Raw genomic sequence first — 26,520 nt, 5'->3', positions numbered from 1 at the left:
AGCTTTTGCACAGCAAAGGAAACCATAAACAAGATGAAAAGACAACGCTCAGAATGGGAGAAAATATTTGCAAATGAATCAATGGGCAAAGGATTAATCCCCCAAATATACAAGCAGCTCATGCAACTCAATATTATAGCACAGGGAGATCAGCTCGGTGCTTTGTGACCACCTAGACGGGTGGGATAGGGAGGGTGGGAGGGAGATGCAGGAGGGTGGGGATATGGGGATATATGTATACGTAGAGCTGATTCACTTTGTTATACAGCGGCAACTAACGCAACATTGTAAAGCAATTATATACCCCAATAAAGATGTTAAAAGAAAAAATAAATGAGTCACAGGGGTGAAAAAAAAAATACAAACCAGATTTTGAAGAGTGACTACAAAAGAAGTAAAAGACCTTATTAATGTGTTTTACATTGATTGATACTATTTTGAATGTATTGGGTTCAGAAAATATATCGTTAAAATTAATTTTACCTGTTTCATTTTACGTTTTTTCATGTTCCTATTCGACCATGTAAACTTAGGTCTGTGGCTCTTATATTTCCATCGACAGTACTGCTGTAAACCATTTGGTCCTCAAAGTGTGGTCCCCACACCAGCAGCATCAGCATCACCTGGGAGCTTGCCAGAAATGCAAATCCTCAGGCCCTGCCCCAGACCTAGGGATTCGGAAGCTTGGTGGTGATGCTAGGGTTGCGGGCTGGGGTGCAGGCAGCCGTCTGCATTTTAACAGAACCTCCAAGGATTCTGATGGACTCTCAAGTTTGAGAACCACTGCTCCAACCAGAACATGTTATCTCCCTTTAAAGACCGGGTTGTGTTCTGTGTGATGATTTGAAAGCTTTGAATCTCCACCCAGCCACCCCATCTTCGTGGAATTGAAGGAATTTCTTAGTTACATTCACCTGTGAGCTGTTCAAAGGTTTTCCTTTTGTCAGCTTTCAGGTACAGGTGCTCAGCGGCTTGAATATCAATGGAAGCGACAGTGAAAATACTTACCGAGCTTATCAAAGCAACACCAGCACTTTCGTAGGGATCTTCTATAACAAACCAGAAATCTCGAGTGGTGCCGGGGCTGCACTTGGTGACTAGGAAGCAAAGCCAAGAATGCAGCCACAAACAGAGAAGGAAAAAGACTTAGAAACTGAGACTCATAGCTTTCTGTGTCAGATGTTGCCTTCAAAAAATAGTGACGGTGTAAGAGAGGCTTCGGCAGTTTGCCTCAGAGGACTGGTAGGATCGGTTTGGGGTCTGTAGGCCCTGCCCCCCTGGGAGACCTTCTAAGCCGTGACTCTTTCTCTGATGGAATTCCCTGTGGAAGGTGCAGGAGAAATGAAGTGCTCCCCGTAAAAGCTTTGCTGCCACCCAAACGCACCGTGTGCGTGGTAGGGAGAGACGGCATGCCCCTGGCCTGGAACGTGTCTGACTTATCCTTTCACCTGGAAAGGATGGGCTCAGATCTTTTTATAATACAGAGTGGGACCCCAAAGTCCACGAAGAGGCAGAGTAAGTTGGGTGCGGCTGGTAAAATGGAGCTCAGAAGTGGGCTTCAGGGCTAGCATGGTGTGTAGAAGCAACAGAACTTTCAGGAACAGCTGTCATGTGTGGAGCAGGTGCCCTGTGCCAGGGTGTTTTGTATATTTCATTTCCACTTCTCACAATAGCCATGTGAAGTGTCTGCTATCCCTGGCTGTGCCTGGTGCCTCATAAGCACGCATACCATGAATGTTTCCTGGACGTTGTTATGAAAAGATGGAGAGTCTGAGGTCCAGGGAGGTTAGTGACTTGCTTTAAAAAGTTCTACTGTGGGCTTCCCTGGTGGCACAGTGGTTGAGAGTCCGCCTGCCGATGCAGGGGACACGGAGGAATATCCCACATGCCGCGGAGCGGCTGGGCCCGTGGGCCATGGCCGCTGAGAAAAAAAAAAACAGTTCTACTGTGCCCTCTGGAATCCCCGTTGCATTACCTTAATCTTTTCCTAAAACAGTCCCTTCTCATTCTTGCTTTCCTTTAATAACAAGAATAATAACGATGAGTTGTGTTGGTTATGATTATAGCCGGCATCTGTTAAAAGCATGCTATGTGTCAGACACTGTTATTCTAAGCACGTCCTATGGCTAACTCATTTAAGCCTAAAAGCTACACTCTGAGGTAGGTACCATTGCTAGATCTGATTTTTAGGTGAAGAAACCAAAGCACAGAGAGGTAAAGTGATTTGCCCTAGGTCACACAGCTAGTAAGAGGCAGAGCCAAGATTCCAACCCAGGATTCTAAGTTTGGACTTAGAGCCCATGTCCTTAGTCACCAATCTGGGCCGCCCACGTGATGTGGCTTTCCTGCAGCCCCATTTATTTGCCCTCACCCCATGAGGTATGGCCAGAGCCTCTGACTCCTGTTGGTCTCTGGCCCAGCGGGAATGTTAAAGCCCTTGGAAACACAGTGCCGGGCCTAAATCCCGCTCTGCCTCACCCTTACAGCTTTGAGTGAGTTAGTTAATCTCATGTTAGTTTTCTCATGTCCAACACGGCAGAGTTGTGGTTTGAATGAGAAGAAACCTGTGGGTAAAGGACCTAGAAGGACCCACGCCGCCCCATGTCATCAGCTCCCGTCCGTTTCCTGAATTCTGCCCCTGACCCTCCAAACAGCCTTGTCCTCCGTGTCTTCAAAGCAAGAACTCGACTTTGCCCTCCTTCCACCTCCCCTAGGTGCCTCCTCTGGTCCTGCTGACAGAGGGCTCTCCCCAGCGCAGCCCCAGCCGGAGGGTTCACCTGGCTGCAGACACATGGGTGTCCCCGTTGTCAGCTCACCAAGTCTGAATCCTTATCACTGCTGCAGACCTGGGGAATCTGGAGGGTCCTGCCCTGGTCCCACATGCTGCTCCCCCTCTCCCCGGCTGCCTGTCCCCACCCTCTAGCACATACCTGCGGCCTCTGGGATGCTTTGCTGCCTCACCTGCCGATAAAAGCCTGGTGGTCTTCCAGGCCTGCTCCGGGGCACCTGCTCCGGGAGGCCACCCGCCTCTCCCGTCCTAGTTTTCTGAGTCACTGCACAGGAACCAGGCCCTTTGCTGGACGTTAACTCGGAGCACAGGCCTGCCTGCTCCGCTTTGACACGCATGCAGCCTGGCCCCCCGTGGACTAAGTACACTGTGTGTATTGAGGATGGACGCCCAGCTTGCAGTAGGGCTTCCGGGTCACAGTGTCCAGGACGGTGGGAGCAGCCCCAGGGGTCGTGGTGAGAGGGGAGGAGTCCCAGGGTCTCTGCTCCGGCCCCGCTCCCCCTTTCTCTCTCTCTCTTCCCCAGGGTATGTGCATAGGGCTGCTCTGGGCTCCCTGGGGTGATGGTACCCAGAAGGGATGCCCTCGGTTCTTTCACCGGGACCCGACTCTCCCGGCCCACTTCTTCCTGGCTCTCACATCTGGATGGAAGGCAGTTGGATGAGATCAGATATGAAAGGTTGTTCAGTGGCCGAAACGCCCTTGAACCTTTAAACTATTAGCAGCAGCTGATATTTCAGATGGTCCCCATATCCCACAGGACACCTTAGGAATGGGGGAAAAGGGGCAAAAGAGCAAAGGGTGGGGGAGAAGGGTGTTTTCTCAGGACCTCCCTGAATCACATTCTTTTGGTGTGAAATGTTGTTTCATCCAGACCCGAGGTGATTCATCACAGCATTTCCATATTGTCCGTGTGGAATGAATGTAAAGTCTGCCTTAGGATTAGTAGTCAAAATTCACCGTGTTTGAAACGGAGGTTAGATCAAGTCAGTCACGACAATGCTCGGCTTTTACCGCGGTGCCTCGGCAGTGCCGGTGTTTCTGATGTAAGGAAGGGTCAGAGGCAGCCAGTGCTGGCGGTAAGCGGATGGGGAGCGAGTGCAGCCTTAGTCTAGGATCCTGCCGGGGCTGGCACGCCCTCCTATTTGTCAGCCCAGAGCCTGGGGTGGTGTTGTTGTCACATCGTTACAGTACTTGTGCTTTGAGCAGAAGCTTTACATCGATACAATATGCAATAAGCCTGATAAACAAATTCTTTAAGCCTAAATAAGTAAATAAAATCTAATATAACAGCTAGGATTTAGGAGGTGAGAAGGATCTTAGATGATTTCATCAAGTGCTTCTGTTTTTTAGGTGAGGAAACTGAGTCCCTATATAATAACTTGCCCAGGGCCCAGCGGCCAATCAGTAACCTATTTCTAATACATAACAATACCCCATGCTCTGGTTCCAGACTTTTGTTTGTAAGTATGAAGGTGCTGCCGTGGCTACCAGCCGAGAGAACCATCATGGAAGGAGCACCGGGAAAGCTTTCAGACAGCAAAGAGGGAAGTTTCTGGCTGAGTTCCCACAGTTGTAACGGTGGTGATGGTGATGCTGCTGCTGCTGGTGGTGATGGTGGTGGTGATGGTGGTGGTGATGGTGATGGTGATGATGGTGATGGTGGTGGTGGTGGTGATGGTGGTGGTGATGGTGGTGATGGTGATGGTGGTGTTGCTAATGATCATGATGGTGGTGGTGGTGATGATGGCCACTATTTATTGTGTTCTTAATTAGGGTCAGAAACCTGGAGATGTGTGTGTTATTTTCTCCCTTTTAGAATCGAGGAGCGCTCAGCACCTTCCCCCATCACACAGGTAGGGAGAGGCGGAGGCAGGGTCCGTCACCAGCAGCCTCTCTTGGAGCCACAGGCACACACCTTAACCACTATGTGGGCTGCTTCCCATGGGATTGCTGGGCACCTCATATGTTGAATTCCCACATCCCAAGTCCTCTTTTGCATTGCCGCCCTTGTGAACAAAAGCAGACCCTCAGCTACAGCATCTGCGCACTGCTAAATCCCCACTGGAGACCTTCCAGCCCTGAGCCTGGGGTGGTGACCTCCCACCTGCCACCCCTGCCTTCTGTTGCCTCGCCCGCCATCTCACCAAGAACCAAGCTCTATGGGAAGGGGCCGGGGGCAAGCTATACCCCTGAGCCCATGCCCCGGGGCAGGCGGGGATGGGGGCCAGGGTGGGATGGCTGGAGGCCAGTGGGGACCTCTCATTCGGTGGGTGCCCTGTCCTGGTTTGCAGACCCAGCCTTGGCTCTCTGGGCCTTTGCTGCAGAGTTTGATAATTCCGCACTTCTTTGAGTCAGACTTACTGATTTTAGGAATGTCGGAGAACCAGACAGAGGCAGGCAGAACCAAGAGCGTATCATTTGCAAAATTCCGTTAAGAATTCCCTTCCGTGTTTCCTTTGAGGTGTTTTCAAAGTCTAAGATCAGAATTGATTTCCCTGTGGGGACCCAGGAAGCCCCTGGCACGCTTCTAGGCCGAGTGAACAATAGTTCTTTTCTGTTGAGGAAATGGTGCTGACATCCTGAGCTATTGTCGTTTAGTACTAAATACATGTTACACTGATGACCTGGCGGATAATTTGAGAGGCTGGAGAGCTTGGGTGCAGGGACCCTTATTACTCTGAAATGGGAGGTAGGAAAGCGATCACGGGGTCCGTGTAAGAAGGCAGTTGAGGTATCTCTGAGTCAACCCTTGTCGTATTTCATCCCTTTTGTTAAGCTGTGGTGGCCTATGCTTGTTGGCTGGGCAGCGTGGTTACATTTACATCCAGTAAACTGCAAGCGTGGGCACACAGATTATCCTGTCAATGTTAACTGGTTGTTCTAAACATTAATCATTTGTTAAAGATCTCGACTAGGATTGCTTGGCTAATATTTAGACTTTTACCACCTTTTTTAAAATGTAGGCTGTGGGGAGTTAGTGTTTAAGGAGTAGAGTTTCAGTTTGGGAAGACGGAAAAGTTCTAGATGGTGGTGATGGTTGTACAACCACGTAATGTACTTAAGGCCACTGAACTGTACACTTGAAATGGTTAAAATGATAAATTTTATGTTATGTATATTTTACCATGATCAAAAATAACAATGAGGGAAAACCCCAGACGAGCAGTTGGCAGGGTGGCACCAGGGCTTTGCCCCTGGTTTAACCCATCCTCCAGTTTTCTTTCTTTTTTTAGTGAGGTACAACATACTTACAAATCAGCATATAAAGTGCATTAATGTCAGTCTTAGCTGTGCAGCCCATTGAATTTTTACGTGTGCTTAGATCTGTGTCACCGTCAGCACCCAGGCAAGATGTAGAACATGCCAGCGCCCAAGAAGTTTCCTTCCCAGCCTGTACCTCCCCCGGAGGGAACCACTGTTTTGACTTCTGTCACCATCATTTGCTTTTGTCTATTCTTTTTTTTGTGTGTGGTACGCGGGCCTCTCACCGCTGTGGCCTCTCCCGTTGCGGAGCACAGGCTCCGGACGCGCAGGCTCAGCGGCCATGGCTCACGGGCCCAGCCGCTCCGCGGCATGTGGGATCTTCCCGGACCGGGGCACGAACCCGTGTCCCCTGCGTCGGCAGGCGGACTCCCAACCACTGCGCCACCAGGGAAGCCCGGTTTTGTCCATTCTTGAGCTTCACTTGCATGGAACCAGGCATAATATACTCTTTTGTGTCTGGTCTCTTTCACTTAGCATAATGAATGTGAGACCCACCCATTCATTACTGTATCGGTAACTATTTAAATTGCTGCGTGGTTTCCATTGTATACTGTACCACTATTTAATTTACCCCTTCTGTTGAAGAACATTCGGGTTGTTCTAGGTTTGGCTGTAATAAATAAAGCTGCTATGGACATTCTTTGGAGGAGCCTGTGTAGAGCTTGAGGGTGTTTGCTGAATCACAGGGTGCAAAAATTTAGCTTTAGTGAATCCTCCCTGTTTTCCAAAGCGGCGACCAGTTTACACTCCCACCAGCAGACGAGGAGTGTTCCAGTTGCTCCCCAACCTCACCAGCACTTGGTATTTCTCTTCTCTTTCAAGCCATTCTGAGGGATATGTCGCAACACCCTGAAATCTAAATGCTGCAAAGGTGGACATGCTTTTTTTGCATTGTGCAAGTATCTAGACTCCTAACCTTCAGTATGTGACCCCAGAGCCAGCAAAGCGGGCTGGAGCAGGGCCCTGGGCCGGTGTGGTGGGCCAGGCTGCTGCTTCCACGTCCCGGTTGATTTGAGGGCGTTTTCACGCTGGTTCCCAGGATGTCAGGTGCGTTTGTGGTGGCATCTGCCTGCCTCCATCTTCTGGAACGATTAGTGTTCTTTAGCAGAGACTCACACTGGTTGAGAGAACTTATTTGTGGGTTTTCTCTTCCACCTTGAGAGTAATTTACCTGGGCCAGAGTGTGAGCTCATTTCGGGACACTTCAATACCTTTCAACAAATATTTGTTCTGCACCTCCCATGCCAGGGAATAAAGCAGAAAAGGAGCCGAGGGTCCCTAACAGCCTTCTTCTGGCCTCCAAAAAAGTCCCTCTGCTGCCTTCGGAGGCGGCGTGTGTCTGGGGGCATGGGAGTGCTTGGGGTGTGCACGTGTAGCTGTTCAGTCAGATCTTTGTATCTCTTCCCCCTGCTTCCTCCAGACGTATGTTTTTGTGCTACATTTTATTGTCTTTGAATTTCTTGTGCGTTGCCCTATCCTGACTTCTGTGTACCATACAGTTCTTTCTCCATCAGTTCCCAACCTTTTAACTTTTTTGAAAAAAGACCTCGTTATTTGACGTGTGAATGATGGGTAGTAACCACCCGCACCCTTATACCGATCTCTGAAACAGTGATGGAGGATCACACTGTGACCTGTGAGGGCATCGCGGGTTTGTCTGCGCTTTTCCCCCCGTGCCTTCCTGCTACTCGAGGTACCTCACTGCCCCTCAGCTGCTGGGCAGGTGGGCCTGCTCGGTGCTTTACTGGTTTATAGTGCTCCAGCCCAAAAATGCGTCTCTTCACCTTCTCTCTCTCCATCCACCTCTCTCTCAGCTCAAGCGGGCCAGCAGTGAGGACACGCTCAACAAGCCAGGCGGTGCCGCCGCTTCTGGGGCAGCTCGACTGAAAAAGATGTCCACGTCTGGGGCCGTCTCCGAACTCGCGGAGAGCCGCCTGAGGGGCCCCCCAGGTAGGAGGGCCCGAGGGGGGGGCAGGTGGGAGGGACTCAGAGTGGAAGGACTCAGGCAGGTTGGGGGGGGACAGGTGGGAGGGACCCAGGTGGGGGGCGCAGGTGAGAGGGACCCAGGTCGAAGGGACCCAGGCAGGAAGGGAGCCAGGTCAGAGGGACCCAGGCGGGCCTTTTCTTGTCCATTTGAAAGCACCTCGGGCATTCACGCCTCCTTCCCCATCAGATACGTACGGAGCACTTACTCTGAGTGAGGAACTGGTTCAGGCGACAACATCCCACAACAGGAGATGGGATGATCCACAAAAGGAAGCAAAGAGGCAGTGGGGAGCCCTGTGCTTCCCCCGGTCCCTCTGGTTGCCCAGCATCTAGCACGTGTTGCGTCCCTGGAGATCCAGGCAGGGTGGTGCAGGCTCTGGGGCCGTCTTGGTGTCTTCGTGGTGCTCCGCGTGTCAGATAAGCAAGTCAGTGCGTAAGTCCCTGGCAGAGGCAGGGGCACAGCATCCGTCCTGGGCCCTACGGAAGCCGGGAAGGTCCTCTCGGAAGGCTGTTCAGACTCGTTTCGATGCCAGTGGCCTCGGGAACCCCTGGGCTTTCTCAGTGTTACTAGCTCTTTTTGAGAAACCAAAAAGGGTGTTTTTTTTTTTCCTAAGTTTTAAAAATATTGATTTATTAATTCATTTAAAAATAACAGAAATAAAATTAAACCCATTACATGTTAACATAATTATCATATCTTTATGAAAAAATTTCAAAAACAAAAAATAATATTGAGAAAAATGGCATTTTATATCTTTGCATATCTTTATTTTTTAGAATTTTATTATTTTATACAGCAGGTTCTTATTAGTTATCTATTTTATACATATTAGTGTATATATGTCAATCCCAATCTCCCAATTCATCCCACCACCACCATCCCCCCTCCACTTTCCCCCCTTGCTGTCCATACATTCGTTCTCTACATCTGTGTCTCTATTTCTGCCTTGCAAACCGGTTCATCTGTACCATTTTTCTAGGTACCACATATGTGTGTTAATATACGATATTTGTTTTTCTCTTTCTGACTTACTTCACTCTGTATGACAGTCTGTAGATCCATCCATGTCTCAACAAATGACCCAATTTCGTTCCTTTTTATGGCTGAGTAATATTCCATTGTATATATGTACCACTTCTTCTTTATCCATTCATCTGTCGATGCATGACCTGGCTATTGTAAATAGTGCTGCAATGAACATTGGGGTGCATGTGTCTTTTTGAATTATGGTTTTCTCTGGGTATATGCCCAGTAGTGGGATTGCTGGGTCATATGGTAATTCTATTTTTAGTTTTTTAAGGAACCTCCATACTGTTCTGCATATTGGCTGTATCAATTTACATTCCCACCAACAGTGCAAGAGGGTTCCCTTTTCTCCACACCCTCTCCAGCATTTGTTGTTTGTAAATTTTCCAATGATGCCCATTCTGACTGGTGTGAGGTGATACCTCGTTGTAGTTTTGAGTTACATTTCTCTAATAATTAGCGGTGTTGAGCTGCTTTTCATGTGCCTCTTGGCCATCTGTATGTCTTCTTTGGAGAAATGTCTATTTAGGTTTTCTGCCCATTTTTGGATAATATTGAGCTGCATGAGCTGTTTATATATTTTGGAGATTAATCCTTTGTCCGTTGATTCGTTGGCAAATATTTTCTCCCATTCTGAGGGTTGTCTTTTTGTCTTGTTTGCAGTTTCCTTTGCTTTGCAAAAGCTTTTAAGTGTCATTACGTCCCATTTGTTTATTTTTGTTTTTATTTCCATTACTCTAGGAGGTGGATCAAAAAAGATCTTGCTGTGATTTATGTCAAAGAGTGTTCTTCTTATGTTTTCCTCTAAGAGTTTTATAGTGTCTGGTCTTACATTTAGGTCTCTAATCCATTTTGAGTTTATTTTTGTGTATGGTGTGAGGGAGTGTTCTAATTTCATTCTTTCGGAAAGGTTTTTTTTAAACCATTATATTTGAGTCCAGAGTATAGGAAACTTAAAACGTCAGAGAAAGTATTTCATTTTCTTTTGCAGCACATAGATAAGAAAGCTAAGCTTTCCGTGGTCTAACTCACAATGCAGCTCAATTAATAATAGTAATGTACTGCTCAATTGTCTGAGGTGGGAACACAGCTGAAATATGACATTACTCATTTATAATAGGAGGTGATGGTAGACTACTTGTGATTTTTGTACTGTTACATAAAATATCACAATCCAGATTAGCTTTCCAAAGGTGTATTTTAATTTATTTAGTTTTCAAAAAGTTGAATCTGTGAAGAATATATGTGGCTTCTTTTGCCTAGGATGCAGGGGAATGGCCTTGTGTTTCTACATAATGGTTTTACTTTTTTTTTTTTTAACTTGACACTTCATTATTTTTTTTAATTTTTATTTATTTATTTTCTTTTATTATTTTTTTGTCTGCATTGGGTCTCAATTGCGGCACGTGGGATCTTCCCTGAGGCACGCGGGATCTTTCGTTGCAGTGTGCGGGCTCTTTATTGTGGTGCGTGAGCTTCTCTCTGGTTGTGGCGTGCAGGTTTTTCTCTCTCTGGTTGTGGTGCATGGGCTCTGCAATTTGCGGCACTTGGGCTCTCTAGCTGTGGCGTGTGAGCTCTGTAGTTTGCGACACTTGGGCTCTCTAGTTGTGGCACATGGGCTTAGTTGCCCCACAGCATGTGGGTGTTAGTTCCACTACCAGGGAACGAACCTCTGTCCCCTGCATTGGAAGGAGGATTCTTAACCACTGGACCACCAGGGAAGTCCCCACATTTGGTTTGTAAAGTACAACATATGAAAGTACAACTTATTTTTATCAAGGCAGCCTAAAACTGATTCTAAAAGTTAACAAAGGGACTCCCCTCGTGGCACAGTGGTTAAGAATCCACCTGCCAATGCAGGGGACATGGGTTTCAGCCCTGGTCCGGGAAGATCCCACATGCCGTGGAGCAACTAAACCCGTGCACCACAACTACTGAGCCTGTGTTCTAGAGGCTGCGTGACACAACTACTGAGCCCGCATGCCACAACTACTGAAGCCTGCACGCCTAGAGCCTGTGCTCTGCAACAAGAGAAGCCACCACAATGGGAGGCCCGCGCACCGCAACCAAGAGTAGCCCCCGCTCGATGCAACTAGAGAAAGCCCGCATAGCAACGAAGACCCCACACAGCCAAAAATAAATAAACAAACAAACAAATAAATAAATAAGGGCTAACAAAGCACCACTAAAAACTAACAGACTGACCTCACTCTCAAATATTGATGCAAAAATGGGAGATGAAAATATTAGCAAGTGTGATTCAACAAGAAATTAAAAGAGCAGTAGTGCACATCACAACCAAGTGGGTTTACGCCATCCAGGAATGGCTTAATAGGAGATTGGGGAATATAATCCATCATACAATATTAATAGACTAAAAAAGAAAAACCATATGGTCATCCCCATAGAGATGGAAGATGTCTTTGACAAAATTAACACTCTTTCTGATTTAAAAACAAGCTCTTGGTAGACTACAAGTGTATGGGTACTTCTTTAGTGATATGAAATATATGTATCTTGGGACTTCCTTGGTGGCGCAGTAGTTAAGAATCCGCCTGCCAATGCAGGGGACATGGGTTCGAGCCCTGGTCCAGGAAGATCCCACGTGCCGTGGAGCAACTAAGCCCATGCACCACAACTACTGAGCCCATGTGCCACAACTACTGAAGCCCGTGTGCCTAGAGCCCATGCTCTTCAACAAGAGAAGCCACCGCAATGAGAAGCATGTGCACTGCAACGAAGAGTAGCCGTCATTCACTGCAACTAGAGAAAGCCCGTGCATGGCAACGAAGACCCAACGCAGCCAAAAGAATCAATAAATAAATTTATATTAAAAAAAAGAAATATATATGTATCTCAAGCCAAAGCCAGCACTATGCCCGATGGTGAAATCCTAGAAGTGTTTCCATTAAAATCAAGAATGATTCAAGGTTGCCCACCACCAAATTTTTTTGCAAGTGTTAACCTAGGCAGTGAGATAGGAGAGCTATAGGAGTGTATTCATGTTGGAAATGAGGATACAGGATGATGATTTTATGCAGATAATACCGCTGTATGTTTAGAAAAATGCTTAGAATTTCCTGAAAGTTGTATCCTGAGAATACATTTTTAGCATGTGCTAAAAATCTATTAGATATAAGAGTTCAGTGTGTGGCTCGTTATAGAATATAAAATATCAATAGTTTTCTTATCAGTGACTAGTTAGAAAAGATAATAAGAAATGATCCCATTTATGAAGGAACAAAAGAGGTAAAATACCTAGTAATAAACTTAATATTACCAGAGCCTCTATTTTAAAAACTCTTAAAACCCTTTTAAAGGACATAAAAGAAGATATAAATACACATGATTCTTGGATAAGAAGACTAAATATAATATAGGTTAAATTTAGGGACTTCCCTGGTGGAGCAGTGGTTAAGAATCTGTCTGCCAATGCAGGGGACATGGGTTCAAGCCCTGGTCCGGGAAGATCCCACATGCCGTGGAGCAACTAAGCCCGTGCGCCACAACTCCCGAGCCTGCGCTCTAGAGCCTACAAGCCGCAACCACTGAAGCCCACGTGCGTATAGCCCGTGCTCCGCAACAAGAGAAGCCCCAGCTCGCTGCAACTAGAGAAAGCCCGCAGGCAGCAACAAAGACCCAACACAGCCAAACAAAAAAAAATAAAAACAAAAAGATTAGTCAGTATACAACAAAGATGTCTAAATTATTCTGTGAATTCGTTTTCATCACAATTAAAATATCAGTGGGAATTTGAGAGTAGAAACATAAAATGATACTGGGTTTATCTAATAAAACAGGGGTTCTCAACTGCGGGCGATTTTGCCCTGCACCCCAACCCACGGAACAAGCGGCAAAGTCTGCAGACATTTTTTGGTTGTCATCACTAGGGGGGTGATACTGACATCTAGTGGGTAGAGGTCAGAGATGCTGCTAAATATCCTACAAGGCACAGGACTTCCTGCCCAAAATGTCAATAGTGCCGCTGATGATAAACCCTGATCTAGGAGAATAAATACTCTAGAATAACCAGGAAATTTCTGAAAAATTAGTGATCGAGGGACTAACCTCTTCAGTGGAACAGTGGAGACAGTCCAGAATACACTGGAGGATTTCATGTAGGATAAAGATGGCATTTTATATCAAGACGGATAATTCACTCAAAAATAATAACTGATTGGATTTTTAGGGAAAAATAAAGCTGGATCCCTATCTCACTCCTCTCATCAAAACAAATTCCAAGTGAATTAGAGATTAAATTTTAAAAAGTGAAACCATGGGGCTTCCCTGGTGGCGCAGCGGTTGAGAGTCTGCCTGCCGATGCAGGGGACACGGGTTCGTGCCCCAGTCCGGGAAGATCCCACGTGCCGCGGAGCGGCTGGGCCCGTGAGCCATGGCCGCTGAGCCTGCGCATCCGGAGCCTGTGCTCCGCAACGGGAGAGGCCACAACAGTGAGAGGCCCGCGTACCGCAAAAAAAAAAAAAAAAGTGAAACCATGCAAGTACAAAGAGAAAACATGAGAGAATCAACTTGTAGTCTCGGCCCTGGAAGGGTCTTTCTAAGTAGGAACAAACAGAGAAGCCATAGAGGAAATGGTGAAAAATCACATAAGTATTAAACACTCCTTCGTAAAAAGAGGAAATTATTTGCAAAACATGTAACAAAGGGGGCTTATTTACAAAGAGTTTGTATAAATCAATAAGAAAAAGAAAAATAGTAAAAAAAAAAAAAAGAGTAGTTCACATAGAATGGAAATACAGATAGCCACTAGGAAGATGCCAAGTCTTACTTAGAGGTAAAGGAATGTAAATCAGAGCAATAATTATGATATACAATTTCCCCTAACAGATTAATAAAAATTAAAATGATTGAGGGAATTCCCTGGTGGTCCAGTGGTTAGGACTCCACGCTTCCACTGCAGGGGGCACGGGTTTGATCCCTGGTCGGGGAACTAAGATCCCACATGCTGTGCGGCACGGCCAATGTAAGTCCAAAAAACAAAACAAAACATTAAAATGATTGATAATTTCTGATGTTATGAAGCGTGAAAGGAACCACACCACATATAGCTGATGACAAGGACAATCTGGTAAAATCTATCTACATTTGAAATACATACAATCTTTCACCAAGGATTTCTACTGCTTAGCATTTAGCGTTACTGATATATTTGAAAAAGGATGCCGATATATATGGACAAGATATTCGGTTGTGGCATTACTGTAACAGTAAAATACTGGAAATACCTAAGTGTGTATCAGCCCAGCGCTGATTGCAGAATGAGATTTTGGTACAGCAGAACAGTATGCAGCCATGGAAACAGACACAGATTCGTCTGTACGGACAGGGAAAGATCATTACTAAGTGGGGAAAGTAACATGGTGCATCTAGTCTGACCTCATTGGTTTTGATTTTTAAATAGATGTTAATATAATTTTTGAAATCGTAACTTTTTTTCTGGGAGGATGTAGGGATGTTATCTTTGAGGAGAGTTACCAGAACTGAAAGTGGTGGGGGAGGGACTTCCCTGGTGGCATAGTGGTTAAGAATCTGCCTGCCAGTGCAGGGGACATCGGTTTGAGCCCTGGTCCGGGAGGACCCCACATGCCGTGGAGCAGCTAAGCCCACCTGCCACAACTACTGAGCCTGCGCTCTAGAGCCTGCGAGCCACAACTACTGAAGCCCACGCGCCTAGAGCCTGTGCTCCGCAACAAGAGAAGTCACCGCAATGAGAATCCCGCGCATCGCGTTGAAGAGTAGTCCCCGCGTGCCGCAACCAGAGAAAGCCCGCGCGCAGCAACGAAGACCCAGCGCAGCCAAAAATAAAGTAAAGAAATAAAAAGACACACAAAAAAGAGAAGTGGTGGAGGAAGGAGACTTTTCATGTTAGATCTTTCTATACTGTTTAAAAATTTTAAAAACACATGCAGACATTGCTTTAAAAAAATAAAAACAGAGTAAATACAAATCATAACCTAATTTTCTTTTTTTTTTTGCCTTAGCCAAATCCTTCCCTCTTCCACTTGCTTTTTAGTGTGTCTTAACTATTCATTGGTAAATTATTTAACTGCTTGATCCCATTATGTACTCCCTTTGTTCAGGATTCTAGAGAAAGACCTTGGTTTTACTGGTTCCCACACCCCATGGGCTTTAGTTTCCTTACTTGTTCCTTGAGGAAATACCTACAGATCTAGGGCACAATGATGTCACGGCAAAGGTCTGTGAATGCTTTGTAAACTGTAACGGGCTATTGAAATGTAAGATGCATTTCTATTCCTATAGTTATCATTCAAATTCAGTTTGCCCTCTACTTGATTGTAATGCAATTATATCCTTTGACCTCATCGAGTTGAATTAGAAAACTGCATTTGTCTCTGGACCTTTTGTTTTGAAGTGCAGGTTGTCCTTAACATTTTCATGTCAGCTTTTGGACAGCTGACACTTTTGTACATTGTCATGTATCCGCAAACTGCCTCGTTCCTGGTGAATTTGGACCCGTGCATCAGCTGATAAGCCCACTGTTAGAAGCAGTGGCCGGCATGGCCATGCTGCCCGTCAGCCGGTGTGTCTCTGTTGCAGGTGCCAGCACCCCTGCAATTATGCAGTCGTGTTAGGTGGTCGTGTGAATATCGGATCACACTTTGTCTTTATTTTATGAGCACGAAAACCAGGGGAACGAGAGTGTTGGCACTAGTAATAAGTGTGGGTTTTTAAATCTCAGTCCTGTTGAGTCAAAGAGGGAGGTGATTTAGTGTGTTAGAAACGGCACCTCACTGGACTCAACCATTCTCTATAGATTCAGCTGTGAAGAATAATATAAAACTAAAGAAAATAAGGAAAATGCTAGCAGTACGTAGTTGATTTCCTCTTAAAGGAAAGATGTAATTATAAATTATTTATAGAACTTAGGGACAGAAATCTTTTTATGGCCCTCAAGTCTTACTTAGTTTTTGAACTTTTGGCTTTAGCACACTTTTTTTTTTTGGTAATGCATGGTATGGTATAATCTGTGTTTTCTTTCAAATATATTAAATTTGGAAGGGATCTCATTGTGAAATTATGATACAGTGTCGTGGTTTTAAACTCACAGTGGTTAAACCTGTGATCAGCCTGTATTGCAGCCTTTCCTGGGAATTGATCTGTCCTCAAGGAGGAGCCCTCAAACGTAGAACAGGAGAAAATGCTCACTCCGTAGGTAATGATTGTAAGATTGCTCACGCTTGCATCTGTTGCTAACGCACAGTCTAACCCAGGTGCTGGGGGAACTGCGTGAAGGGGCTGGACTGTCTCCGGCTTCTGGTGTCCAGGCCCCAGCATCCCCGGGGCCCTGCCGCCGTCTGCAGTAACTGCAGCAGCCGCAGGGGTGTGGACGGGCGCTCGGGGTCCAGCCCCAGCTGGTGCCCCCGAGGTGCTGGCCTCATTCGTCCTCCCAGCAGCCTCCAGGAGAAGGCGGTGTTTCATCCAGATCAGGGGGCTTCAGAGAGGTCAAAGGAGCGTGGCTTTGTCTCGCCCACGCCCGCCCTATTTCCGCACTGAACACGGGCTCCTCCTAACTGATTCTGAATCAGTATTATAACATCTCTGCGGTACAGCCGGACACACCTGCTTCTTCCTTTTCTCCCTCCGGTGCCCGTGGTGAAGACCTAGTTTTACCCGATGGGCGTGGAGCTTAGAGAATGGGGTGGCCCCTCGTGGTAGGCAGCTGTCCTCCCTGGTACCCCATAAGCGCGCATCTCAGCCCGCACGAGATGCTGAGCGCCCCCTAAAGCTGCAAGGCGGTCCTGCCACTAGATGGCAGTCTCGTCCAAACATTGACCCCTGCGCTGGGAGTCCCTGCTCTGACCAGCAGTCCTCCTGGCATTCATTAGGTCAACAAATATTTTCAAGCGCCTACTGTGTGCTCGGCGCTGTCCTAGGCAACAGAGAGACATCGAGGAGCACGACATGGAGCTCGGTGAACAGATGTGGTTGCGGCCGTGTGGGGGAGGAGGACAGAGGGCAGGGGGGCCGGGGACTGAGAGAAAGAGGGGTGAATGACCCGACCTCATTTTGGAAGGAGCACTTTGGCTGCCTGTGCAGACTGGACGAATGGACAGGGGAGACCAGATGAGAGGCTATGGCCAGACCCTAGGAGAGAGACTTTTCAAGGCTGAATAATAGTCCATTATATGTAAATACTACATTTTCTATATCCCTCCGCCATCGGACAGACCAGAAAGACCAGGAACGAGCTTTAACTTCAGGCGTTGTCTGGGGTGACCCCGGTGTGAGGAGGTTTAGAACTTGGTGCTGGTATTATCAAGTCTTGGGTTCTTAGGTGGTACCTGGTGGTTTCATGGCCCTGTATTTCCCAGGGGTCATCAGGGCTTGGCGGCTTTCCGGGGTCCTCCCCGGGAACCCGTGGTTCAGAGGGGGGCGCTCTCCCTGCTCCTGCCCCCAGGAACACTGACGTTTCTGCCAAGTCTTTCCGTCCAGAAATGTGCTGCCTCTCCAGTTCTCTGAGTTTTCATTTTCGTTTCTTCCTGATGTCTGCTTATTGCCCCCGTCCTCCCCCTCCCCCTTCCTCCTCCTCCTCCTGCCCCCGGCTCTTCCTCCGTCTCCTTCTGTTTGTTGAGTTTATGCCTAGGTTTATACTTATCCTGCTTTGGTGGATGGGATTCCTTAGTCATTGTATTTTCTTTCTTTTTCTTCTTTTTTAACATGGAAAACTTCATGAACTTGCATGTCATCCTCCACGCTAATCTTCTCTGTATCCTTCCAAGTTTAGAATGTGCTGCTGAAGTGAGCATTTGTACTTTTTAATTAGATATTTTTAAACTAATTCATAACTGACTCCTTCCCTTACTGGTACTGATGGTTTTCAGTTGATTCTTATGTGTTTTCCAAGTGGAGGATTCTATCAGTGGCGCACGGGCTTAGCTGCTCTGCGGCATCTTCCCGGACCACGGCTCGAACCTGTGTCCCCTGCATTGGCAGGAGGATTCTTAACTACTGCACCACCAGGGAAGCCCACTGTGATTGCTTTTGATGTTTCCCTATTAAATCAGATACAGAAAGTTGGCTTGAGATATTGTTTTGCAGGTTCAGTTCTTCCTTTCCTCTTTTGCTCAGAGTTACTAGGATTGGGTGGTAGATTTATTAAATGCCCTCAAGGCATTCTGTTATTACTTTAATTATTGATTTTCTTTTTTACCCTGGAGTCTCCTTCAGGAAATCCAAATATGTGTATATTTGGTCTCCTGGGTATGTCTTCCACATCACGTATTTCTTTAATCCTTTTGATTGCTTTCATGCATCCTCTGATTTTTAAAAGTTTATCATCTAATATGCTTTGCTTTGTTTCTTTACTTGAATTCAACTATTGTGTCTTTAATCTTTAGTATAATTTCTCTGATCGCAAATTGTTTCTTTATGACTTCTTGCTCTATCTTCATAGCTATAAAAGCTCCTTGAGTTTCAATGAGGATGCAGATTAGAGATTTTTTTTTAATTTCCTATTTCTTCCAATAACTTTGTTTCATAGGTACATATTTATCTGGATTCCTCAGATGATTCCCCTTTTATGAACTGCTGAGACTTTCCATATAGATCTAGTGATTTTCTAGAATCCATCTTCACAGAGGGAAATCTGTTGTGTCATGTCCCAGGGGTGGTATCTATGCCGGTGACTTTCTCTCACGCGGAGACTCAGGGTAAACTTTGAATAATGCAAAGTGCTGGCTTCCCTTGATTTACATGTTAGCTGCATTTCTAGAAAATTCAGTGTCTAATAAAGTGTAAAAACTCTCCTTGTGGGCTTCCCTGGTGGCGCAGTGGTTGAGAGTCCGCCTGCCGATGCAGGGGATACGGCTTCGTGCCCCGGTCCGGGAAGATCCCACATGCCGCGGAGCGGCTGGGCCCGTGAGCCATGGCCGCTGAGCCCGTGCGTCCGGAGCCTGTGCCCCGCAACGGGAGAGGCCACAACAGTGAGAGGCCCATGTACCAAAAAAAAAAAAAAAAAAAAAAACCACCAAAATACCCTCTCCTTCTGTTTCTATGTAAAATAGTGTTAGATTCTGGACTCAGATCATTATAAACATTTTTTTTTCACTTCCCGAATGCTGGGTATCCTAAGACAGGGGAGAGGGCTGCAAGAAGCAGGCACACCCCTGACATTTGTAGGGCCTGGGGCAAGGAGGCAAATAAGGACCCACTGTTTATTGGCAAGGTTCTGATCAATGTAATTAAGTAGCCTATGAAGGATCAGGGATTTTGGGTGATCTGTTAGGTTGTGGATTTGATGAAAATAATTTTCTGGCTCATTTTCGTTGTTTTTATCAGTAAGGTATGAATTTTGTGTGGCAAATTTTATTCTTTTTTTCTGCTAAGCCTTTTTCCCCCTGAGTTCATGTTAGTATTTTCTAATTTCTATCACTTCATGATTTTGAATGATTCTCAAAGATTTTTTTAAAATTGTAATGGTATTCAAAGTGTATAGTTTTTATATAGATTTTCATCAAAATATAAATTAAAGTCAATAAAATAGTTGAAAATGTATTTCACATATATATATATTTTTTTGCGGTACGCGGGCCTGTCACTGTGCTCCCCCTCTGTGGAGCACAGGTTCCAGACGCGCAGGCTCAGCGGCCATGGCTCACGGGCCCAGCCGCTCCATGGCATGTGGGATCTTCCCGGACCGGGGCACAAACCCGTGTCCCCTGCATCGGCAGGTGGACTCTCAACCACTGCGCCACCAGGGAAGCCCTGTTTTGTTTTTTTTAAAATTACCTTTAAGTTTGCAGTAATTATAGATTCACATGCAGTAGCAAGGTATAAGATTCCCTTGTCCCTTTTACTGGTTATCCCGAGTGGTACCATTTTGCAAAATGCTAGTACAATGTCACAATCGGAGAGCAACATCGACACAGTCTGGTTTTAGAGCATCTCCATCACCACCAGGATCCCTCCCGTGGTCCTTTTACAGCCACACTCACGCCTCTCGATCCCCACCCCCTCCTTAACCCCTGGCAACCACTAATCTGATTTCCATTTCCATAGTTTTGCTATTTCAAGAATGTTATACAAATGGAATCATACAGTATGTAAGCTTTTGGGACTGTCGTTTTTCATTCAGCATAATTCTCTGGATATTAATCCAGGTTGTTGTATATATCAAAAGTTTATTCCTTTTTAATTTCTTCATAGTATTTCATGGTGTGGATGTGCCACAGTCTATTTACCCACAAGTCTGGGTTGTATCTAGTGTTTTGCTCTCATGAATAAAGCTGTTACAAACATTATCATTAATAAAGCGGTACAGGTTTTTACGTGGACATTTTGTGGAAGCATTTCTCTGGGACAAATGCCCAGGAGTGCACTTGTTGGATTGTATTAGTTGCATGTTTAGTTTTTTAAGAAATTGCCAAAATGTGTTTCCAGAGTGGCTGCGCCATTTTATACTCACGCCAGCAATGTGTGAGTGATCCAGTTTCTCCACAACCACGCTAATAGGTGTGTGGTGATATTTCACTCTAGTTTTAATTTGCATTTCCCTGATGGCTAATGATGTTGAAACACATCTTATTTTTCTTTTGCCACTTAAAAATTTTTTTATTTATTTAATTTATTATTTATTTTTGGCTGCGTTGGGTCTTCGTTGCTGTGCGCGGGCTTTCTCTAGTTGCGGCGAATGGGGCTACTCTTTGTTGCAGTGTGCGGGCTTCTCATTGCGGTGGTTTCTCTTGTTGCGGAGCACGGGCTCTAGGCCCGCGGGCTTCAGTAGTTGTAGCACGCGGGCTCAGTAGTTATGGCTTATGGGCTCTAGAGTGCAGGCTCAGTAGTAGTGGCGCACGGGCTTAGTTGCTCCGCAGCATGTGCGCTCTTCCCGGACCAGGGCTCGAACCCGTGTCCCCTGCATTGGCAGGCGGATTCTTAACCACTGCACCACCAGGGAAAACCCAACCTTATTCTTCTTTTCCAAAGTTGTTTTATCTAGTCTCGTTCCTTTGACTTTCTGTATAAATTTAGAATTATCTCATCTGTGTACACACAGAAAGTCTTCTGGGAATAGACATCTTTACTGTGTTGAGCCTTCCAATACACAAACATTTATTTAGATCTCCTCTGATTTCCTTCATCAGCATTTTATAGCTTTTAGCGTACAAATCCTGTACCTATTTTGCTGGATTTATACCTATTTCTTTTTTTTTTAGCAATTGTAAGTATTGTTACTGTATTTCTAATTTTGGTGTTCATTGCTAGAATATTGAAATACAGTTTATTTTTTATGTTTATCTTGTATCTTGTGAACTTGCTGAACTCACTTATTAGTTGTCGGAGATTTTTTCTCCTTTAGATTCCTTGGGATTTTCTATGTAGACAATCATGTCGTCTACAAGTAGGAGCAGTTTTAACTCTTCATTTCTGACCTGTATGCCTTTTATTTCCCTTTCTTGCCTTGTTGCACTGTCTAGAAATTCCGACACTGTGTTGAATAAAAGTGCTGACAGTGGACATACTTGCCTTGTTCATAACCCTAGGGGGAAGGCATTCAATCTTCTACCATTACGTATAATGTTAGCTTTTGGTGTTTTGTACATGCTCTTTATCAAGCTGAGGAATTTCCCTTCTATCCTAATTTTTGTAAGATTTTTTTTTTCTGAGGAATTTCCCTCTATTCCAACGTTTATCGTGAACGGAAGGTGGAAAGTAGACCAGCTGACCTTCAACATATTCACCAGCTAGATTTACTTTTTAAAAATGTGGATGGTTGGGAGAGCGTTTTGTGAACCACTCGTTAAGAAAAGGGAGAGTGGGGCTTCCCTGGTGGCGCAGTGGTTGAGAGTCCGCCTGCCGATGCAGGGGACGCGGGTGCGTGCCCCGGTCTGGGAAGATCCCACATAGCGCGGAGCAGCTGGGCCCCTGAGCCATGGCCGCTGAGCCTGCGCATCCGGAGCCTGTGCTCCACAGCGGGAGAGGCCACAACAGTGAGAGGCCCGTGTACTGCAAAAAAAAAAAAAAAAAAAAAAAAAAAGAAAGAAAAGGGAGAGTGGAATTTTTAATGTTTTGATTTGTACCTTTTCTTGTATGAAAGAATTTAAGAAGTCTTACAGAGATAAATGCAAGAAAATAAAAAGATAAAAATGTGGGGGGGCGGAAATAGAAAAACCAAAAGCTAGAAGGAAAGTGCATGATTGCTAGTTTGGCAAGGAGTTTCTAGAAGCCAGAGGGGAGAGGGAAACCTGATTCATGATGAGAGGATGAGAAGAAGCCAGCTACTGATGAAACACACAACCTTCCTGGGACTGAAATGTACAAAAATCAAGTCTCCTTTAGGTATCTGAAGGGAACAAGGGATCGATTTTCTAAAGTCGGCAAAGGCATCTTATAAAGCAAAACTTGTATGTCTGAACACCCCACTAGCACCCCTAGGTAACAGTTCTGTCCTTTATTATTCTTTTAAACAATTCATACATTGACTCTCTCTCGCTCTTCAGTATTTAATCAGAAACACAGCATTACTGTTAGATTTCGGTGAATTTAAACCAGGTGAGAATATTGGGTTACGTGCCAGAGTGACATTATAGCAGTGAACTTCAGGGATGGAGATGTGATACGACTGATGATACGTGTTTGTGTTGACAGCTGGGGTCTGCTAGCTGAAATGTCGAGGATGCCTGTGAGTAAGCTTGGCAGGGGCCGTCGTAGAGCTCAGTATGACTGCAGTACAGTGGGTGGAGGTCGAGGACGTCTCCCACTGCAACTGCCCTTCCCGGGAGAGCATGGTGACTAATGGCCTTTTAATAGGGTCAGCTTCTGGACGGAGGGATGGAATGATTCGTTCTTCTAGGAGGACGATCGTGAGTGTTGCTCCTTGAGTGAGCGTGAGCTGGTTGCTGGTCAGAACCACGTGGCCCGGCGCCCGTGCCCCAGGCTTCTTTATGGAAGCGGAGAAAAGGGAAGGAAATGGTGGGTCCCACTGTGGAATGAGTTTTATGTTCCAGAAGAAAGTTCTGCTTTTCTGGTTCTGGGTAACCGTCACGTTGGATGGAAGGTAAGCTGGAGGTGTTTCCACTGAATTCATGGAACATTCAAGTTCCAGGCCCTGAACTTGGCCATGACCTTCTGAAACGTTCACATCGCCCTCTGGAAAACAGGACCAGACCTGCTGCCTCGTGCTGGCTTTCCTGGCTGCCGACGCACAGTAGATTCTCAGCGCTCTGTTCTCTCTTCCCGAAAGTTTGGATGATTAAGCTTGCCGTCGAATTTTATTTCTTAGCATATTGATTTCCGCATCAAAAATTAGGTGAATACTGAGGAAAGTGTTTTTCCTGAGCAAATTACAGTACAGATAGAGTAGAAGTGTGTCCTGCGGATACGTGCCGTCCCCCTCCCTCAACTGAACCTTGCTCAGGTTTTCTTAAACGCTCTTGGAGGGGATATTTATCCTCATTTGATCAATTCCAAAAGACAGCCCAGCCGAGGTGGCTTTATGCTGCGGGAATTCGTTTCGGAGCCCGAACGCAAGAGATTGATAATAAATGAAATCAACATATATTTGATAATCTAAGTGCAGAGTATTAAAGTCAGGAACTGTGTGTGGGGTTGACGGCGGAGGGTCTGAAAGGAAGACTTGCAGACAGCAGTGGAGCGGCAGGAAGACTGGAAGAAAAGTGGCAGAGGCGGGCACAGACGCGGCTTTGTTCTTCCCTTCCCACCATGCCCCAGCTGTGTGGCCTGAAGCAAAAGGCTCCCCCAGCAACGCCGCCAGTCCCGCTCTTGGAGTAGCCGCGTCTGTGGGCTTTCAAATGAAAGCAGGTAGAAAAGGTCCTTCTGCCATTTGCCTCGTTCTCAGTGCGTTTTCCGAGTTAACCCATCCTGGCTCCTGGCCACCCCTGGGGCTCCTTTTGGGCCCTTGCAAACCATTCCTTTAAAAATCGGTTCTATCAAACTCTAGTCTTTGGTCAGGTAAAATTTTTATATCATATTCATTTTTTGAATCGGTCATAGAATCATATGGCTCACAATGTAAAGGGTACAGTGAAAAGCTTTGCTGCCACCCCTCTGTCTGCCTCGTTCAGCACTGTCCGGCCCTCCGCTATCCTTCTAGAGATTCCCAGTGTGTGCAGAAGCAGGTGTGCGTCCTCTTCCCTCTCTGTGCACGGACGGTGGCGGGAAAGGTCACACGTTCCGCGCGGTGAGCCCCGGAACCCAGTCTGCACCCTCCCACGTGTGCGGTGTGCTTCACTCCTCTCCAGCCTGCCCCTCATCTCTCTGTGCTTATGAGAGCCATTCATGACCTTGTTCAAAGTTATCTCCGCTTCTGGGGTTGTCATTTCCCTGGGCCAGGAAATTTATGCTCCTTAGGTGGTTTTCTTGGGCTTGAGTTTCCTCTAAGGTTTGGTCTGCCCTCCGCAGGACAAAACCATTTTGGGGGGCACGTGTGTGCGGGAAGACAGAAGGAGGGGCAGAGCTTTTGCCCTTAATTGTTTTCAGCAAACCTCAGCTCCTTTCCAGGATTAGCTTTCCAGACCATTTTCTTACAGGTTTCTGCCAACTTCATAGTCAGGCAAGGCTCTGCGTCCTGTCCTTCGGTTTTACGCAAGTCCTCGACTTTGCCCGGGTCACCGTCACCCTGATTGCTTAGGGATCACCCCTTTCTCCCATCGTTACTCACTGTGGGATGAGACTCTCCCGTTTGGAGAAGCATCACATGTTTCGTTACCTGTTAAGACGAAGTTAACCCCACCCATCTCAGGAAGTGGGGACCACAAAAGGCAATGGCCTTTGTCAGGAACCAAGAACAGAGCCTAAAATGTAGATATCTTTATAAAACCTGCTTTTCCTCTGAAACCATCCTCCATAACAGGATCTCCGAGTTAGGAATGGTGACAATTAAGTAAAATCCACCTGCTTTGGACTCTGGGGCGTCTTGACCAGGCTCTTCCAGCTCTGCTTTCCGAAGATGATATGCTTTTCCTTCCTTGCACTTTGTCAACAATTCCTTTTTCAGTCAAAGTTAGAGTTCTTTTTGGTTCCAAGCAGTAAAATTAGGGCCAGGTTTTGACTGAATATGTGGAAGAATGTTCTAGCAGCCACAGAAGTGCAGGGAAGCGTGCTGCCCCAGGAAACCAAGAGCTCCCGGTTATTGGTGGGGAGGTTTCATTCTGCGCTGAACTCCTTGCTGGAGATGTTGGAGGGCGATGGGAGCAGATCCTCACTAACGTCCTTCCCAGCCCTCGAGGGGTTGCTGTGAAGCTCAGAGACCTCCTCCTCTTGTCTCCTTCCATGTGGGAGACACTGCTTCAGCCCCTCGGACCACCAGGTACCTGATGACTCCAAACCTGCATCTCTGCCCCAACTTGCACCTGCCTTCCGGAAACACTTCTCCAGCTGCCCACAGCGTCTCGTGGATGTTCTGCACGTGTTGTGTCCGTCCCTTCCTTCCTTCAACAAACGTGTCCACTGAGTTCCAGGCATCTTCCCAGGTGCCGGGGACGCAGCCACGAGCGAGACAAGGGAAGCCCCGGCTCTCCTGGGTCTTACACTGCGTCCGTGTGGGATCTGCCGGCGTGATTGCCCACCCCTCTCACTGCACTTGTTTCCCTGCTTCCTCTAGCATCTGACTCCTGCCGACTGCAGCGCTCTCCCGACACCCAGATCAGCTCTCCTGTTATCCGTCAGCCTCCTTTCCTTCAGCGTGTGATTTTCTTTGTCACCACGTCTACCGACTTCTTTTCATTTCCTCTGGGTTCCCCTGACCCCACCTGGCACAGCGTCTCTCTCCTAAGGCACAGAGGCTTCCTGGTTGAAGTCGGGCTGCTGCTAATGTTTGCCCCACCCTCTTGTCCTGAGAGACTGGGACCAGTTTGGGTCAGTTCATTGACAAAGTTGGTTAAATTGGGGAATCCTAAAAAATGAAAGATATACTGTAAACATTTTATTTTCACCTAAAATGTTCAAGTGCTTTCATTCACTGTTGTCCAGCTACAGAGCCAAGGTTATTTTCTTGGAGCGCACCTGTCGGTGGGAACCCTTTGGCATCTTCCCACACCTGTGACACACCTTCCATGATTTCCAGCTTTAAACAGGAGCGAGAACTTAGGTGCTTCCGAAGAAGACTGCCGGCAGAATCCTTTCACGTGTTTGCTACTGGTCCCCTCATCATTTAGAGCTACTTTGGGCATTTTTTAAATTGAAATATAGTTGATTTACAATGTTGTGTTAGTTTCAGGTGTACAGCAAAATGATTCAGTTTTTTATATATATATATTTATTTATACGTAATATGTGTTTTCAGATTCTTTTCCATTATGGTTTATTACAAGGTGTTGGATATAGTTCCCTGTGCTATACAGTAGGACCTTATTTACCTCTTTTATATATAGTAGTTTGTATCTGCTAATCCCCAGCTCCTAATTTATCCCTCCCCCATCCCCTATTTTAACAGCTCACTTTCATCCAGTCTTTTCA

General features: G+C 46.3%; 1 protein-coding gene and 1 pseudogene across 3 annotated transcripts in view; one reads left to right on the top strand and one right to left on the bottom strand.

Annotated features, from left to right (window-relative positions):
* Positions 1 to 26,520, top strand: part of SPECC1 (sperm antigen with calponin homology and coiled-coil domains 1) — a 246,390-nt gene that overhangs the window by 74,609 nt on the left and 145,261 nt on the right. For all 3 annotated transcript variants that reach the window (XM_024753283.1, XM_024753300.1, XM_024753306.1), the window contains one exon: positions 7,868 to 8,003. In XM_024753283.1, the coding sequence (XP_024609051.1) occupies positions 7,868 to 8,003 (136 nt within the window). The remainder of the gene's footprint in view (positions 1 to 7,867; positions 8,004 to 26,520) is intronic.
* On the bottom strand, positions 17,761 to 17,853 carry LOC112405432 (uncharacterized; annotated as a pseudogene).

The sequence above is a fragment of the Neophocaena asiaeorientalis genome, unplaced genomic scaffold (assembly GCF_003031525.2).
Source record: "Neophocaena asiaeorientalis asiaeorientalis breed wild unplaced genomic scaffold, Neophocaena_asiaeorientalis_V1.1 scaffold540, whole genome shotgun sequence".
Taxonomy (NCBI): domain Eukaryota; kingdom Metazoa; phylum Chordata; class Mammalia; order Artiodactyla; family Phocoenidae; genus Neophocaena; species Neophocaena asiaeorientalis.
Note: the sequence above shows the minus strand (reverse complement) of the source record. Positions and strands in the feature narration are given on the sequence as shown.